Consider the following 13,448-nt stretch of genomic DNA (forward strand, 5'->3'; position numbering starts at 1 on the left):
CCATGTTTATCCAATTAGAAAATACTGCTTCACTCCAGATTATCTCATCATAAATAGAAAGTGTGTGTTATTTCTGGTGTGCCATCTGGCTGAATATTTCCCTTCCTTCATGCATATTTTACATATATTTTAACAAATCTTGGTGCCAACTTTAAAACGTGCAGCGCATGCTGTGTATAAAACTGTTGTCTTGCTTTTATTTACTAAAGCTACGTTTTTCCCTGCCATATGAAACAGAGTTCCGGTTCCTTCAATGGAATATGCAGCAGAGACTCAAACTGCTAGTCAGAGAAGAATAACAGCTGCCTGTTAAATTGCATGATATATGTACAAGATTTTTCACTTCTGCTAGGCTGAGTTGAAACTTGAATTTATGTCCCAGATAGGAGGAGTGCAGTGGTTTCATTCCAGTCCTCATTTGTGTACTAAAGCTGTGTACCTCCCTGTGGGTCCTATGAATCAGTTAATGCTGAATATTGAACTTAGTTTCACAGGGGTACCTTCCTTGGTCCAGTGCCGATCGGTCTTATTGCTGGTCTGTACACAGTACAGCAGGATCCCTCAAGGAGACAGGAAAGTGGGATATTTTGCCCTCTCCAGATGTGCCAGACAATCATTAATTTCACCACTCTCTCCCCTGCCCCCCCCCCCCAAATTCCAAACTTAGTTCTTTTTGCTTTAAATACAAGCTCGATTAAACATTAGTAGAAAGAAAAACCTAACACAAAATATTAATGGATTCTAACATAGAAAAAACATTTTGATAATATTATCTTACCTACACAACATGACGGAGAATTTTATCAATTGATTCTGGCCTCAGGTCTCTAGTTGCTTGTTCAGATAAAGAAATATAATAGCAAGTTTTACAGTATCAGCACTAATTTCACTACAAAATATTAAAGAGCATACAAAATATCACAGGGCATAAAAGACATTTTTCTTAGAAAGTGGTGTTTCTTTTTCTGTCAGCTCTTTAGAGGTAGTCATGGGAAACAGAAAGCCTCTTTCAAAGAGGTTTTAGATAGAAGCCTCTTTCTCTGTAGAAGTCCAAAGATAAATGAGAGATGGTCCCAGCCTGAAGACATTAACATGTACTTAAAACATGATGCACAAAGCTAAATCAAGAGGGAAAAGAAGATAGGGAAAATACAAATAATAGGCATTTAAGCAAGTGAGATATATGCACAGTTTTGAATGTACATAGTTGAAATAAACTCACCCCAAACCTTATATATAATATAAGCAAATTCATAGCAGAATATGAGAAGTCGTCACACCTTCTCATTGGCCCCTCTTATTTGACAGTTTTCCATGCACAAAACTGTTCACAAACAGTGGGATTTGAAAGACAGTCTTACTGGGCTAGTTTAGAATGAGCTGTTCCATTCAGAAGTGGCACCTTGGAAGAAAGCATGGAGAAGCTGGCACACAGCTATTTCTGAGCAGTCTGATAATATGTGTGTTTATAGTAGTTCTGGCTTCTTGAGCAGGAAACTGTCCCTGCTTAGGATGAAGATTTTAGTTAGTCACTCTAAGTCACTTATATCAGCATCTCTTCTCAATGTCTAGATAAATTTGAAGATAACTTGCGATGCAAATACTTTTGGAGACCAAAAGGAGTAGAACTCTCATTTGGTATTCAGCACTATGCTGGAAAGGTAAGGTCATGTGATTTTTATTTAGTTCAAATAACAGTGGTATGTCATTATTTGTTTTATGCAAAGTTTCTGCTTTATGATTTTTTTTTTCTCATTTTAAGAGGCAAAATTATAAAGTTTGTAGAAACCTAGAATCTACAATAAAATGTTGATGTGTAGTAGTCCATTTTAGAACCTATCATTCAGGCTGTTTCACAAATTGTGTAGACAGTAACCACCTTTTATTCTGAAAGAAATCTGACACCAGAAACACCACTACTACAGTTATTTCAAAGGAGCAACTCTCTGGAGCCAGAACAGGCTACACGATTGTTAACATTGTGTGAATGCCATAGTAGTTCTGTGTGTGAGTGTGTGTGAGCATACAGATAAAATGCAATATAAAACAGTGTCTGTAATAGAATTTAAAATCCTATAGAGAGCACTGGAAAGACTGGAGCTAGTGAACACAGATGTTTTCTTGTACTCTGCAGCACCTAACTTCTTTTGTTCTCAGCAATTCACCGATTACTTTATATGGGGAATAACAGTCCAGTTGTTTCACATAATATGAGCTTTGCTTGTGATTTCAGGTCCAAATCTTTGTTTATAAACAAAATCAAAATTAAATAGCCATATTTTATATAGTTATCAATGAAGTCTCATCTCTGGTTCATTATAAGACTCCAAAATTTTAAGATAGGTTCTAGTAAACTTTGTCCAGCTTTCTGGCTTGTTAAGAATAACTGTAAAATTTCACACAGGTTTAGTAAATTCTTTATGCCCAAATGGCCAAGTCATAAAACCACCACTGGCCAGTTCTCTATTGCAGGAGAACATTCAGTTTTTGTGTAAACTAATGGACTCCAGTGGAATTAGGCTAGAGAGGAATATTGCTAGTGATAATAAAACAGGTATAAAAAATTACAGCAATTTAAAAAAAAATAGTTAAGCAAAATTAACTGATTCTTATATGAATACAAATAGCCAGGCATTAATTTATAATAAAACAAATTAAAATAATTGAAAAATGTCAATGTTTTGTTTTCCTACTATCATTTTCGAAGCAGCGAGAAGCCGATTTTAACATACCTAGATGTGCAACTTACTCCTGTTCCTCCAACAGGTCTAATTATAGATCACAAGTTTGGTGCAGACACCAAATAGTTGACGACCACCTGAGAACCTTTTATTTTACACCTAAACTGTTAACTTAAGCTTTAATGAGGTATCTCTGGTATATTGCATCATGCATACCAAATTATGACATGACAAAGCATAATACAATAAGATTTAAGCCATTTAACTCAATTTTATGTGCAGTGACATGCTATGAATATAGGTGCTGTTTATAGCTAGTTCACATTCTGAAGACACTGCTGTAGCTTTTAAGTCCTTTGAAGATAATTCATTGGCTTGTCAGAGCCAAACTAACTAGTCTACTTGGTCATCTTGACTGTTCACATTTGTTCACATTTTAAAGAACATAGTAGGTTTTGGGTAGCCGTTTTTGGCAACTTTTCTGACTCTGTTTCCCATGCTAGGTATTGTATGATGCCTCTGCATTCCTTGAGAAGAACAGAGACACTCTTCCTGCTGACGTAGTGGTGGTGTTGCGAACATCAGAGAACAAACTTCTTCAGCAGCTGTTCTCTAGCCCATTAACAAAAACAGGTATTTTCTGCACAGCTTTGCTAACATTGCAACCTCTTCAGCTACTTACTCCTCTAAAACTCTAGTTGTTTCTGGACAATTTTTTTTTAATTCTTGTTCAGCTCTGCTGTTTAAAGTTTCCTAGATATCTAAAATGTTATGATTTATTTTTTTAAAAAAAATATGTGGACATGAATTCTTCTAAAAAACCCAGACAGCAAGATTCATCCCTCGCTCCAGAGAAGGGGAGATTATCTGATGTGTGGAGTAAGAACTCATTCTCAGAGCAGGATAAGAATATGGGAGTTTCCTGATTCTTAGTCCTTTACTAAGATCAGTTCTCAGCTGATAGATTCTTATGTACTGTGTCTTACAGTTCATAAATCATGTAATGTAGATCAAGTTGGTTTGGAGGTAATATCCATCTATTTAGATGCATTGATGCAATGCATAAAGTTTCTTACAAATTATTAAAAACACATACTAATCTGCTAGAATTCGTTAATTCACTTGATTTAAAGCTTGTTGACACTGACTTACATGAAAATGCACAGATCTATAGCTAAATAAAACAGCAAGATGAAGTTTGATTACTCTGTGGATAGATGCCAGAATGCCAGTAACCTATACAAATGATAGTTCTGCAGTATACATGCAAACAAGCCAACAAATGTACACGTCTCTGAATACTTTCTACATTTTTAAAGTATCTTTTTCATAATGGATAAGAAAAAGATGTAATACTAAGGAATACTCTAAAACTGATGGATTGTATTAGATTGCAAAATTCTTGTGATCTGATATGGCATATGCAAATGAGGTGGTTGTATTTTTAGGTAGAAATAAGTGTACATGCATTAAGTAGTGCTATGTAGGCTTATTGTACGTGGGCTGTAGATGCAATTCTGTGCCTGTGCAGCAGCTCTGTCTGGGATGTCTGGAACCTCAGTAGCCCAGTCACAGCCTCTGGTGATGCCTTTAACCTCTCTTGAGGTTTCTATGTAGAAAAAGAACATCCGGAGAAAAACATATATTTGAGCCGCCTTTGCATGTGTAAAACTGATAGCAAAATATCTGTTTATATTCTATATAGGATAGATTCCTGTTGTAGTGTCTCTGTTATTTTCCTGTAATTAGAAGGCTCTGGATTACCTGCCCCCCACCCCCGCTTCAAATTAGCTTTTAGAGGTCCCTGAGAGGTGAGGATCCAATGAGGAATCTGCTTCTCCTTTCAGCTATGACAAGCTTAGTTGGAGGGGGATATAGTTTAAGATGGAGTAGGGCTGGTTTGTGCCCAAGTGGGGAACAAAGAATCTTTGTGTCTACTTCTGATATTTGAGTCCATGTTAAACTAGTAAAAGAGATTCTTTTACTCATGCTGGATGGATCAAGCAAACAAAAAAAGGTTCACATCTGGTCAAATGTGCCTCCACACCCGCCTGTGTGAGCCATTTTATACCTTGGAGCTACTGTCAGAATGAAACAGATTAGGTGCTTTGTCCCAATTATCAGTCCCAATTATTGTAAATATTATACTTTTGATTTTATTTCTATTTTTAGATCAGAATGCTGATGCTTTCACGAAACTCATCTTCCTCTGGCTTTTTAGAGGTATTTTCAGTGGCAGCAGCACTGAACTTGGGTATTTTGCCCAAGATGCATAAAAGGTTCAGTAAGAAGATACTTCTCATTGCAGTAATGTATAGTTACCTTGTTGGTGTATTTCCACTTTTTTGTCTCTTACATTCCTTTTTTGTTTCCTATTTACATGAATTGTGTGCTTTCTGCCTCCTGTTATAAAACATTTACCTTTCTATGAGGAGCATACAGCAAGTTGAGTATTGTCTGTATTTCTGTCAAGCTGGTACAGGACATCCTGTTAAAAAAAATATTATTAATATGCTCCTGTGCATGGTGTTATAAGAATAGCTTACAACCCTTATGTCATTTTTATTTTAAAAAAGTCTTTGTGATTTTGCTCTATTTTTTCCAGCTGTCTAATATAATTGGCACTCACATCCTGTGTTGGGGCCTCTGTGTTCTAAAATCAGATTGTTGCCAGGTTTAGTTTCGGCAGCTTGCAAGATAAATGAAAGGTTTGGCTGAGAACAGAAGGTATTGCTGGCAATGCTGCTTCATCTCTGCTCAGTGAAGAAAGATAATGCTATTCTCTTAACTTTCTACAAAGAGGCTTTTGTAAACAAAAGAACAATGACTGTGTAAATGTCCCATCATAATCTGTCCTTGCCTCTTAGCCCTCTTGCCTCCACTCAACATGTGCTACATTCCTAAAGCAAACCAGAAAAAATACAGATTAAGATTCATAATCTCGATACAATTTTCTCCAGCTTTTTGTAGATTACTGACTGATGCGAAAGTTAATAATTTACATGGAAGCCATATTGCATCTCTCCAGGTAACCCTGACTTGAAATGAGCCTTCTGCCAGTATCTCCGGTGTTTTGTTTGAAGATGAGTGACAGCACATTCTCACATCTGCTTGCAAGTAGCTCTGGAATTTGCAGCGTACGTGGTTTTTGCCAAGCAGCAGTCTCTAATATGCGTAATAGTCACTAGGTGGTGCTATCCCAGAAGCAAGAGGCAATTTGAGACTGGTAACATGGGTCTGACAATTACTGAAAATGTAGTTCTTAAATACCAGTAAGAACAAAAAGATGCCTTTCCCACCCTGAGAATATCCTGTGTTTGAAGTATATTTATATAACTGTCATGTCTTCTGCTGTCAAAAACTGAGCAGCAGCAAGAAAATAAATATTAAAAAGACTAAATTCTTTTACTAATTTAAGATCATGTTAATCCCTGTAATTTATCAAATATACTTATCCCCTCTTAAATGCTTCTATTTCACAGTAGCAGACTGTGTAGTTTAAAGGGCCAGAAATTAACAGCAGGGCATTAAATATGCATTTGTAATAGTAATTTATGGTTAAGAGAGTGCCCAATTACTGATATGAGACACCAGAACTTAAATATTCTGGCACTAATTTTGTAGTGTGTACAGCATGTTTTGTCATCTTTCAGTGGAAACTTAGGCACGTTTGGCATGTTTTGGAATCTGTTTGCACTTTCTAGGGACCTTTAACCTCAAAACTGAACAAACATATTCTGGTTTAACCTACCAATTCTGCCAATTGCTTCCTTATTTGTCACTTTTTTCTACAGACATGGCTTCTTGTGCTGAGAATTTTGTATATTCTGATATAATGCATTCCTGTTTGTCTCTAGTTTAGGTTTATCACTATTGCAGCTAAAGCATCAGAAAGAAAAGGAATCGTGATCTAGAAAATAGAGTCCCTTTGTAAGAGAAGAGGGCTTTAATTGGAAAAATTGCAAGCCTTGGTACATTCACTAGTGGTGTCAGTGAGGAGTCAGACCACTGTCCTGATACTGAAGAACTTTTGCAGCATCACCTTTAAGTGGTGGCAGAGCACCACTGGGGCTTTTGGACGCTGCGGCTCCCTCTTCCACTTTTCCTCTCTCTTACCTTATGTTCCCCAGCTGACCAGATCATGCTGGTGGGATAGGGAGGTGTGATACAGGGACTTCATTTTCTCAGAAAAACTGCAGCACAACATAATTCTCCACTCTTGAAACAAAATGTCTGCAGACTTTTTCCCCTTCTGGGACTCATAGACCTTTAGAGCTTTTGTCAGGGTTGCTCTGCTCTGCCTTAGGTCCTTGCTGGAGAGCAGGGGAAGAGTTGTCACCTGGAGGGAGAGGAAATCCTCCAGCCTTCCCATCACCAGAGCAGAGACACAGGTCCCTGTCCTGTCTCTGAGGCTTGACTGCGTAGAATAAGTACAGAGCTGAGTACCATTACCACTACAGCAACATCATGTCTAATAATTTTGGTAGCATTGGGTATTGCTCACACATTCAGAGTGATACAGTGTCAGTATATCATCCATTGCTAATAAATACTCCTTGTTCACTGTGCCTAGATATTTGAGCATAATCTGTCAAAAGAACAGATGAAAGTTTTCACAACCTTCAGTGAAGAGTTAGAATAGTGATGTTTTAACAAGGGAATTTTTTTGTCCCAAATAGGAGGAAAATAGATTTTTTTCAAAACCAAATTAATTATAATTAGCCTGCCTAAAGGTCATTTCCCTCCCTCAGTATTGATTTTTAGTCTATGTTCTTTGTGCCTTTGAGTCACCAGCCCTGCTTATAGCCCTCAGAAAAAAGTAATTATAAAAAATGTATGTATCATATTAAAAAATACAAACAGCTAACAGACCACGTGCTGAGAGAGAATGTGAAAAAAAGTTTCAGGCTTTCTTTTTGCATGCTAAAGAACACAAGAACTAGGGCAAAATCACTTTACCACTCCTTGTTGACAAGAGTACGATCTCAATATTAATTTGTCTGTAATTTTAACAGCAGCTAGCTGATTCCTTATGAAGAGTCAGAAACTGAGGGAAACAAATGGATTTTCTTGCATTTCAGTCCCATGAACAGATACTACTGGGCATAGAGTGAAATCTTGGCCAGTTGAAATCATAGGTGCTTTGCCATTGTTTTCAGTGCAACCATGATTTGACCTGTCATGTTTGTCACTCTGCACTCCTATTGCGTACAAGTCCTTCCTCTAGCAATAAGTAGTGGCAGGTCCCTTGGCCTGGTGTGTGGCACACTTATGCACTGAAATATAGCATGTTTCCATTTGGGCTTAGCGGATTTTTTTCCCTCTTAATTCCACACATCACAATAGGGCAAAAGACTCAAATACATTTTTTCTAATTTATCCTACAATAAAATCTTTTTATAATGGTACTTCTCTGTTAGTATTTTCACCTCTAAAAGGTAACAGTCAGCACTCTAAGTCAAATGAATCGGAAACAAAGCCATTGTAATTATAATCTCTTTACTTAAAGATGATTCAGAATTTATATTTTGTAAGAATTTGGGTCAAGTTAATGGAAGCTATATATTTTCGCTTGGGACACAGAGGCTTTCCTACTTCTAACTGGTCCATATGTTAAAAGCATATAAAAGTAAATCGGTTTTGCTTTGCTGCCAGTGTTTTGTGCAAAGAGAGGCTTTAAACCACAGCTGTGCAACATAACAATTGTGAACTTTACTGGGTTGCAGATGTGGGACATCAGTAAACTAAGTTAAATGTAGCTTAACTGAGTTTGAGAGGTAAAGCATTGGATTACTTTATTTAGTTTTTCAGTTGAGCATTTTACAGTTCAGTGTTTCTTTTTCTTCACATCCTAAGTTTTGTGTCATAGGACAAATGAAGTACACAGATACAAGACTTGCTAGTAGTAAGATCCAAAACATGCCCTAAAATAGCCCTAAAAATGGAACTCATTTAGAAACAGAACCATCTATCAGATCAAAGTTAAGGTCTCATATAAAGCTTTAGCAGGACTAAGACATAACAATTATTTACTGTTGAGAATAACTCCCTATAAATAAAGAGTGTCAGTGAATCTCTGGAATTGCACATGGCAGTAAGCACAACAGCTGAGAAGGGTCAAGTTAGATTTATCACGTTTATGTTTGGGAAAGTGTGCTGCCCAAGCAGAAGTCCACTGTTTTTAACGTGTGACTTCACAGATTACATTGTATTGAAAATGGACAAAGGGCATAGACTTTTTTTGTCTCCAAGTGTTTGCAAATTGAACCCTTAAAAAAAAGTACAAGTAGGCAAGTTTAAGAACAGATCTTGATGAGCTTACTGATTTAATTCATAATAGGCCATTCTTTGTAGGACAAATCTTGAGAATAATTTTTCTTTACCTTTCTCTCAGAAGAGAGGAGATATCTTTTCAATTTTCATGTTTTTAGTCTAACTTCTCAATTTTATAATGAACATTATCTCACAGTAGTGAACAACAACTAATCTCAACACTTCATTGTATACTAATTAAATTCAAAATGTGTTGATATCGAGGAAGCAAAAGATGTATTAGAAGATGTTACTGGTTTTAATATTAACTAGTAGACTATGGGATCTCACCATGCAGCATATACAGAATTTAAATAGAAAAATATTCAGAGAACATTATACAGTAGTTGTTTTAATGAGTAGTTTCCTAGGCAGTTTCTACAGGCACTGTGCTGTAAGGTCAAGTTGTGTCAAAGATGCTCAGTACATCATTGGAAGCATTCAGTAGCTCTCAAGATCAAATCCTATAAGAGCAATTATTTTTAAATTTGCTAGTGAGTTTGTAGAGCAGATAAATTTGTTGAATACTCAGATAACCTTGCTGGTTTCAATACCCATAATGTTTTTTGGTGTTTCCTTTACGTGCTTATATTTCCCACTCTTTCAAAATAATTAAATTAGGAGTTAATGTATCTAAGAGATGAATGTGGTTGGTGGATAGCAAACCTCTGAGTCTGTGCTGGATTTTGTGTATTTGTTTCAGAGTATTTCATAAATGTTCAGTTGAAAAGCCTTTGAGACTTGATTAAATTAGTAGTCAACACCATTAATGCCTAGATTTCAAAAACAGAGAGGCCTGAGACTTTCATGAGGTTCTGTAACTATGCTTCATCCTGAATTAAGACTTTTAAAAGACAACTCTTCTCTTGAGAGAAGTGGCAAAACCTGGTTTTGACACCGTTTTCATCCTGTCTAGCTTAGGATCTTAAACACTGAGAAGAATGAGAGTCATAGTGAGGTCAGAGGAAGTGTTCCTCTGTATTATTCCATGTGCTTTCGGTGACATCTTTATACCTGAATTTTTACCAATGAATTCATTGGGAATCTTCACTGGCTTTAGCAGGATTTTGATCACACTAGGTATGTATGGAGCAGCACCAGCAGCAGGTCCTAAGTGATAGAATATATACCATAAAATGTTTTACACATTGTATGGAGAGGGAACATACTCTGGAAATACAAACAGTGGGCTGGAAATCACAGTTCTTGACTTCTCTTGGGTTTTCTGTTTATTCGCTGTCCTTGTAGAAAATTATTTTGGCCTCAGGTTAAACTGAGTACTGTGAAGCTTAATTAGTGTTTGAGGGCAGTCCCGAGATCATCACAGACAAGACTGAGGTGTGGGCTACCAGAGTGCTTGTTGTTGGTTCATGTTGGTGAGGGAGCATAGATAAAATACTGAGATAACTTCTTCATAATTAAACTTTTACTTTTCTAGATAAAGCATGTATTATTTTGGGGGGAAAAAAATCTTACATAACGTGCAAGAGAAAGGATGTCAATTACATAAAACAATGAGGAAGACCAGAGCTGAATCAGCATGTGTGGTAACCATATTTTCAACCTGTATATGTTTTTTAGAAGTATTCTTCCACATACCTCTGGAAGAAGAAATAAACTTATTGTCTGTCCTGAATAGAGGTGATTAAAATAAGAGAGTTTTGGCTAATGCTGAAAATTAATGGAGAATTCCTCAACAGCAAAGTCTTCCTAGAAAATACACCTCTGTAGTTTTCTTCTAATCTCAGTTACAGATGTGGTACAGGAACCAGAGCAGTCTGCTGGGGCAATGGAAAACCTCGTGTTGATGGTGAGGTACTTCGCTAACAATGCAGATGGCAGCGTTCTGTACTGTCTGCTGTTCCCCAGAGATTTCAAGGTTTTTTCTCCTGAGTAGATTACGCACAACAGCATCAAATTGTACACTATCAAAGACATGGATGGACGTTGCTAAAGACCATATCTGAAAGAAATGACCTGTATCTTCTGACAATGTATAAATGATAAAAAGCTGAGCCCCTTTGTTATGTAATGCAGCAGCTGGGAGACTGACCAAATCAGGCTCTGCCCAGCCTGTCAGTCAGTCTCCACCCAGTTAATCAAGTCTCCAGCTAGTCAGGCTACAGACCTGACTAAAGAAAATGCTGGGCATCAAGCAGTAGAAGACTCCAGCATTGTTTACACTATAACTGCTAATTGCTTTTTCCACATAATTTTTCATTTTTTTTCATTTTTGCCTAGATGCAGCTTCACATAGTTAGCTCTCAGCCCTACATAGTGTGCCACCTCTATCATTAGTCCTGTGTTTGGACAGGGGTGCCCAATCTATGCCCACCTGGCTGTGGCCAAACAAAGAGTTTGTCCAGCAGGCAATCCACTTCCCCTCTGCCACCCTTTTTTCCAGAACCACATGACCCTCCCTTGTCCTGCGCCTGGGAACCTGGCCATCAGGTGATCAGGCTATAGCATATGTGCTTTGCCTGCTGTCTGTGAGTTTGGTCATGTCGTGGGACTATGACGTTCTGAGAATCACATAAGGTTTGCTGGTGTATTCTGTGATCACATATGTGCCTGTGATATTTCAGGAAACGTCTGCATTTCAATGAACACACTCCCAATCGAGTAGATGGCTACATGTCTGGAAAATCGGGCATGTTGCTTAAAGCAGCCATTAATACTCAAGGTTAAGTTTTTAAAATATCTTGGGCACTACCACTAACTAATTATATACCATAACCTGTTCTTCTTTACTAGGTAAGGGTAAAAGTTAAGACCTTTCTTACTGAGATTATACATCTACATATCTTGCAATATAGTAGGCAGTTTGACCTTCATTTCATCTCAGCTGCTGTCAGTGCCTTTCTTCCCTTGCATTCTACAAGAAGCCTACTAACCTACTGTGTTAGAACAATATTTAAACATAACAGTGATGATGCTTACAGGCAAAGATTTATTTGTTGCTGTAAACATCATGCTGTGTGTTTGCCAGTGTGTGCCTTACTAATGTGGGAAGTGACCACTAAAGTGTCTGCGATGTATGCAGTAGAAAGCATAGCAGTGCTGAATTTACACTCAGATTCTCCAATCCCAGTCTAACAATGTAAAGCTTTTAAGTATTTTTAAATATGAGCTGTGTCTACTTCATGCTAATAAGACTAAAGAAACCTTTAGTCTAATTGAGAATCAGGATCAGAATTTGTCAGTTCACTGTGGTATGGATTTTTAATTTCAAATAATCCAGGCCAAAAAATGCATCTTTTTTGCTCCTGGAGCAATTAGTCATAATTAGATTATTCCCAGGTGTGCCATAGTATTACTAAGTTTTCATGGTTATCAGATTCTGTTTTGTAATATCATGTGATTTTGGAAATGCTGTTTCTCATTTTTTATTTATTTATTCTGAACAGGAAGTAAAGTGATTCTCTTTGCAGGATAAGCAGCAGTGGATATGTGTCTGTATTAATAGTTGTATTCTACAAACTGTATTTTTATTTTAAATATATTCTTGTGTAAAATGTGCAGTATATGAGAAAATTGGATTCGTAGCTTTTTATTGCACAAGATTAGCTTAAAATAGAGTTTTGATAGTCAGTGACCAGATTCAAATTAGTACCCAATAAAAAGTACATGTATTCATTTACAGTCAAGCTAAGAAAAGCTTAGTCTTACAGTAGCGGAAGATGAAAATGCATTATGGAGATAAGCAGTCAACTTTAAGCTAGATAAAATGTACTGAAAGGAAAGATGGAGAAGAATCTGTGTATGTCAAAGACATTGTCTGACTCTGTACCTCTTCTGGAGTGCAAGTGCTTAGCTGCGATTAGAGGTAGTGTCAATGAAATATGAATGCATTGTAGTATTTCTGACCATACTGTATCTACATGGTGTTTCAAGTAACCCCTCTTTATCTGAACCAGAAGCATGAAAGAAATTAATAAAATATGTAAGGATAAGGAAAGAGCTTGTACTATGCTCTCTATGTAATAGTAATATCCCTGGTACAGCTTGTACAGTAAGGTGACATTGCCATTGGGCTCTTTCTCTAAGTCATTTGCACTTCACAAACTAAATGTTGTATCAAAGCTTAATGTACTTCTTACCTCATATGCTCTTACTTTGGGAGGAGTGATCTATTGCAACCATAACCAAAATGAGGTTATAAATACAGTGCTAATATTACTAATATTTGCTTGATACTACTTATAGAACCCATCACTTAAGAATTATGAAGCACTGACAAACTGTAAGTAACATCAGAACATCCAGCCAGAGAGTGTACTTTCCTAATTAGTATGGAAAGTCAGTGGCTAGACAAATCATTAATTTGGCGAGATCACACAGTGAGTAAGTGCCAGGGACGCAAGTGAGAAGTCAGGAATGCTGACTAGTCCTTTCTGAGATCTAGAGAGCACTTCCAAAGTCCAACCTGAATAAAGACAACCCATTTCTTTTTTC

The 13,448-nt window shown here is 37.0% G+C and overlaps 1 protein-coding gene across 1 annotated transcript in view; it reads left to right on the forward strand.

Moving 5' to 3' along the window:
- Positions 1 to 13,448, forward strand: part of MYO3B (myosin IIIB) — a 206,688-nt gene that overhangs the window by 107,527 nt on the left and 85,713 nt on the right. Inside the window, exons 23-24 of the mRNA XM_054830464.1 lie at positions 1,573 to 1,661; positions 3,185 to 3,314. Coding sequence (XP_054686439.1) covers positions 1,573 to 1,661; positions 3,185 to 3,314 — 219 coding nt within the window. The remainder of the gene's footprint in view (positions 1 to 1,572; positions 1,662 to 3,184; positions 3,315 to 13,448) is intronic.

This window comes from Grus americana, chromosome 6 (genome assembly GCF_028858705.1).
Source record: "Grus americana isolate bGruAme1 chromosome 6, bGruAme1.mat, whole genome shotgun sequence".
In the NCBI taxonomy this organism is placed as follows: Eukaryota; Metazoa; Chordata; class Aves; order Gruiformes; family Gruidae; genus Grus; species Grus americana.